Source organism: Ceratotherium simum, chromosome 8 (genome assembly GCF_057802395.1).
Source record: "Ceratotherium simum simum isolate JZ-2026a chromosome 8, ASM5780239v1, whole genome shotgun sequence".
In the NCBI taxonomy this organism is placed as follows: Eukaryota; Metazoa; Chordata; class Mammalia; order Perissodactyla; family Rhinocerotidae; genus Ceratotherium; species Ceratotherium simum.
The window spans coordinates 32,361,442-32,367,441 of NC_141907.1; the positions used below are offsets into that span (position 1 = coordinate 32,361,442).

Sequence of the window (6,000 nt, forward strand, 5' to 3'; positions counted from 1 at the left end):
AGGAATTTTGTGCCCCAATTCAGTATCTGATACATAAAAGACAATCAGATGTTTAATTAAGCCAAAGTTTTCCTACAAGAAGCAATGGTAAGTATTGTCAAGAAAACAAAATTTATGAGAATCCCCACTGTCATAGAATTTAACTACTTAGGTAGGTAAAGTCTTCATGTGTAAGGGGAGAACCCACAATGTAGAGCAGTTGGTATGAAGTGTCCCATGGTATAGGCAGTGAGTGGTGTAGGAAATCAAAGAGAAAAAAAGAAAATGGTTGTTGAAAGGGCTTCAGTGAGAAAGAGGTGGGATTTAAGCTAAGACTTAATGCATTGATCCAATTCGAAAAGGTAGAAAAAAAGGGGAAATTGTGTGAGAAAACATGAAAGAAATGTTACTGAAGCAGAAACATGCAGGATATATTGAGGAAGTGTGTCAGGTTATAAGGATCCATTCTTGAGAAGAGTAGGAGTTCTCACTGGAGAGGAAGGTTGGGGTCAGGATAGAGGTCTGTGAAGGCCAAGCTAAAGAGTTTGGTAATGAGAGGCCAGTGGAGACTTTTAGCCAAGAGAATGATACAGTAATAGAAAGTTCACGTGCCAGCAGCTGGGGACAGGGTAAGTTGGGTTAGGGGCAGGGGAGGTGAAGGCTGGATAACAGGAAAACATTTGGAAGATTGCTTCAGTTGTAAGGCTTGAAGTGTTAAATATGTAAATGGATTTGAGAGAGATTACCAAGTCCTGTCTATTCTTTCTTTATACAGTTACTGGGTTGGATTGAGAGGTGCAGCTTCTGAAAAAAACAGCAAAGGGTGATCAGCGAGTGCCTTAGAAGATAATGGAATAGAGCCTTTAAAGAGAGGAGAGAGGTTCAAGAGTACAAGGAAGAATGGAGATGATTTTTTATTTATGAAGTTGTAAGGACCTTTTAGAATGTGATAGAAGCGGAAGCCACTACGCAGTGTAAACAGTAAAGAGAAGAATAAAAGTAAATATAGGCGGTAGAGGGGCATGCGATTTTAAAATGGTGATGATAGATAGTTAACATTTATTGAGCACATTTTATGTACCAGGCTCTGTTCTAAGCACTTTAAAGAACTTATTTAATCCTCCCAATAACCTTATAAGGTAAAAACTATTATTTCCCCACTATATCTGATAAGGAATCTGAGACACAGAAAGGTCAAATAGCTGACCCAAGGTCACACAGCAAATAAATGGCAGAGTTAGAATTTGAGCTAATGCTTTTTTTTCACAACAGAGGTCAAAACAAGAGAGTAGAGAGAGATTCCAGATGCTAGAAAGAGAGCAAAATTGAAGAGCACTTTTCCTGAAAGAAGAGTGGGAAACAGAATTGAGAGCAAAGACAGGTCCTCCTCAGACTGAAGGAAAGATCTTCTCCTCCAAGGTTGGCGGAAAAGATGAGAGTATGAATGTAGAAAGGTAGAGGGAGTTTTTAAGTGAAGAGAAGGATAGAAGAAGAGACTTACATTGTGTGACCTTGATCTTGTTTCTTAAATAAGTGAGATCTCTTGGGGGAGGGAAAAAGGCATAATTTGAGGGCTTGAGTTAGAGCAACAGGAGTTCACTAGAAATTGTCTGATTACCTACCATCAGCCTCCCACCATGGCAGAAGTAGTTGTGAATGATAACCAAAGAGCCCATAAGAGATAGAAGAATCTCTTTTTCTGAATTGTATTTGATTTAAACCCTTAGGCTAGTTATAAAGAAATCTATTGGCCAGTATTTGACACTTGTTATTACAGATAATTAGTACTTTATGCTGAATCACTCTGTATCAAAATTAATAATCTGTAACCATACAGCTATTTTGTTTGCATGCCTATTACTATTTTAAAGCACCTAAATGTGAACTCATAACCATAGTATCTGAAAAATTAATGTTTTCCTTTCCAACGTTCCAACAAATGAATGAGAGGACATTTGTGCAGGGAATGAAATGAGATTATAACATTTTAAGCCACCACTCACCCCGCTACCAGCCTTGACTCAAACCAGGAGGTGACTTCATTGTATTTTATAAATTCTCTAAGCTAAAGTTTCTAGCTGGTTGTCATGACAACATCAGCTGTTCGCAATGTAGGAATTTAGTGTCTGGGTGTTTTGAGAACAGCTGCTAATTACAAACAGACGTTTTGATTTAAATGACTTAGAATAAGTATTAGAATAAGCTCCTAGAATACTGTAAGTAGATACAGTTTTAAAATAGGTTATTTGATTGTTCAAGAAGAGATAACAGTGATCAAAATGACTGATTCAGATGGAGAACAACTGAGACTTCTCTTATAATTGAATTCTGATGTGTTCTTAAAATCCACTCGTTGGTCTGGGGAGAGGTCAAACTGATTAGGAAGTCATTTTGATATCATGTAGTTGACAGAAACACTTTATTACATACCCCCACATATATAAGTACAAAGCAAACTTTCTTGGTGCTTTCTATCAGTCACCCTCCCTAAATGCTAATGTCTTAATTCTCTTGGTTCAAATGCGTAGATTCTTACTGTGCTCAAAGTAGTCATTCTTTAAAAACTATCCTTGTCCACACTTTTATTTCCACTATCAATTGCCCAGTGTCTAGGGTACTTTAAAAAAAAAAAAAGACAATAAGTGAAAAATTTAAGAGTTATTTTTTATCTATAAGAAGATTATATTCCTTCCTCTAGCACCCCACACTTCTCTCTCACTGTCATAAAATTTATTCATAGGTCTGTTTCCACTCCTAGGGAGTTGGATGGGTGGTATTTAATATTTATTTACTCTGCTAAAAAGTGGTAGAATGTGTTGAGACTTTTCAGCCATGCACGGAGAAGGCAGTCAAAAAATGTAGTTACTGATTCCCCTGGAATAAGAAGATCCTAGGCATGCAGTGTGTTGTGTATACTCTCTCTGAGACAGCACATCTGTTACAGGGCCTCTCTGGATAATACTTGCTATTTTCTCCATATTGGTCACAAAGTTACTTTAAGTGTTCAGCATTTCCTTATGTTCCTATTGTGCGTCATTTTGGCCAAAATAGTGTTTCACGTAGACCAATTCCTGAACCGTTAAAAAAAATTACCTTTAAATAGAAGTGGATACTACATAATCACGTGATATACCCCGGACAATTTAGTCTATGAAACTTTGACATCAGAAGGGGAGTCTTGAGGATGAGAGCAGGACAGCAGGGGCTGGCAGCAGCAGCTCTTTAGCAACAAGTACAGACTGTTTCAATATTTCACCAACTGGTGTGGTATCATCAACATTTTTACCTACAAACCCAACAGATATGTCTTTTTGTTTCTTTTTAGGTTGCTCCACTGTGCCTAGGAAGAGCTGGGGCTTGTGTCGTGACTGTAAAATTATAATTTAGTACTTTGTTTTCTAAATGAAGATATCCTCTTCCTTTATGACTTTAGTACAAATATTCTACTATCAATGGATGCATTTTTAGGAAATTTGCAATGCCATATGCCTGGGCACAAAGTGCCTGATCTCCAAGTGAAGATGTTAAAACAAGGGAGGATGAACCAGGATTAAATACTTACATTTCTTAGTAAATCAAAACTACAGCTGGTAGATTGTGAACATACATTCCTGATATAAAATGTGAGGACAAATGCACTTCTCCTAAACACAACCTAGTGTTTACTGGGCATTTTATTTCTTAATAATCAAGCACATTTTACTCACATTATCCAGATTTCTTTTATTACAGTGCAAATACACTAGATAAAACTTGTAACATTTTGCTTTGTAACTTTATCATACATGAGTTGCAGTAATTTCTATTTGTTTGTTTGCTTGTTTGTTTAACCACGGCCACTGTTTTAATGACATACTAAAGACTATCCTAGTTCGTTTTTTCAGAAATAGCTGCATTATATGTGCTTTGGTTGTGGATTTTATTTCTAAAATTGGGTTAGTCCAATGAATAAAGAAAAACATTAAAGAGTTAAAACAATAATGACCAAAAAAACTTGATATGATCTTTGGGGTCTATTTAAATATTCATCCTATCACATCTAGATTCACCAAGAACTCCATGTTATGATATTCTCAAATTGGAATTGAAACATGGTGTTTTGCATTAAATTTAAGATATGCAAATTTATGTAGAAAAAATAAATGTTATATACCTTATAATATTCTTTCACCTAACTAATATTTAAGTATATGGATTTGTTTTCCTTTATAAGAGATGTTTTGGTGTCTTTTGATATTGATAAAACTGTTTGGATATTCTTATCTTCTCAACTCTGTATTTGCCTCCCCTGCCTTGTTTCTTACATTTTGCCACAATTAGTAACCCTTTGTGCTTCTTTGTAATCAAATAATTTGGGGGGAATGGGCTTATTGAATGTTTAAAACATAAGTTTAGTGTTTATTACTCAAAGTTTTGTACATTCATAAACTCTAATTACATATATGAATGTTAATACTATTCTCTGAATTGTTTATTGTTTGCAAAAATGCACTGGGCAGTAACATGATAAATCCTTTAAAGTATAAGTCATTAACTTATATCTTAATATAAAATGAGTATAAACTAAATTCCCATCTTTTAAAATACAATGTTATGGTTAATGTGTTTTTATATTTTATATCAGGGTGCCTTTTTGTTGCTTTCTTTAAAAATTAAAACTAACTCAGGGCTGGCCCCATGGCAGAGTGGTTAAGTTCAGCGCACTCTGCTTCAGTGGCCCAGGTTTGCAGGTTTGGATCCTGGGTGTGGACCTGCACCACTCATCAGCCATGCTGTGGCAGCAATCCACATACAAAATAGGGGAAGATTGGCACAGATGTTAGCTCAGGGCTAATCTTTCTCAAGCAAAAAAAGAGGAAGATTGGCAACAGATGTTAGCACAGGGTGAATCTTCCTCAGAAAAATTAAAACTTTTTTTTTTGAGCTGATTTTGAATGCTTATGAAATGTTTCTACTTTGCAAACCAAGAAACTGAGTAATTCTATTCCCAGAACAAATCCTGTAGTCATTTTACTGGTGTGGCCACTAAGAAAATAATAGTGATAATGACAAATACATTAATATTTCATATATTCATTATATTATGGATAGGAATTCAATTATTTTCCTGACAAGGAGGGATCAGCTTTGGAGTATATTTATGTATTTAAGGGAAAGGAGAGAGGAGGAAAAGGTATAAGAAACAAAATTTCAAAAGCAGGAACATGTCAGTATATCATGCCTTCTTTGAAGGCCCAGACCTGTGATTTGAAAAGAAGTACTTATGTTGAGATCATTCCTTGGAACACTCATCCACTCTCTGGTCCCTGTGCCCACATAGGAGCCAGACTCATGCTAAAGTAAAAGAACTGATTCTCCTCTCTGAGGACCTTTCCTTTAGGGGATTCATTAGAAGAACATTTCCTTTGATTTTCTACCCTGATAGAGGATCTCTCTCATGCATTTTTGTAGTCAATAGGACCTGCTCTCCCGGATACTAGTAAAGAGAATTATTTCTTTTCTGGTGACAGAGCACTCACTAAAACATTCATTCCTCTCCTAGACTGGGGTCTTATAATTCTAGAGGAAAATATGGCTCTTCCTTGTATCCATCAACCAACATTGCTGCCTTGACTTTTACTATTAGCCTCTCCATCAAGATGTCTAGCTAGCTGCTATTTATTTTAACCCCAATTTAATGACCCCCTAATGAAAAGTATAGTATTTGCTAATAATTATTGAATGCTTATTATGAACTAGGAACCAAGTTTTTTGCATGCATTAGTGCACTTAATCCTCACAACAACCTTATGAGGTAGATTCTATTATTATTCCCCTTTTTACAAATGAGGAAACTGGGGCACAGAGAGGTTAACCCTAAGGTTATATATAGCACGTAAGTGGCAGAGCTAGGATTCAAATGCCTGCAGTCTGGCTCAGGAGTCAGCACTCTTATCATTCCTGCTTCTAGGCAGAAAAAGAGAGGTTTCATTTTATGTGAGGAAACCTTTATTTTAATAAAGAGAAAAAAAAAGTTTATGC

At 36.0% G+C, this 6,000-nt stretch overlaps 1 protein-coding gene across 6 annotated transcripts in view; it reads left to right on the top strand.

Moving 5' to 3' along the window:
- Positions 1–4,907, top strand: part of KLHL5 (kelch like family member 5) — a 79,245-nt gene extending 74,338 nt beyond the window's left edge. For all 6 annotated transcript variants that reach the window (XM_087434198.1, XM_087434196.1, XM_087434195.1 and 3 more), the window contains one exon: positions 3,305–4,907. In XM_087434198.1, the coding sequence (XP_087290324.1) occupies positions 3,305–3,361 (57 nt within the window). In that variant the 3' untranslated portion in view covers positions 3,362–4,907. The remainder of the gene's footprint in view (positions 1–3,304) is intronic.
- Positions 4,908–6,000: the final 1,093 nt, after the last annotated feature.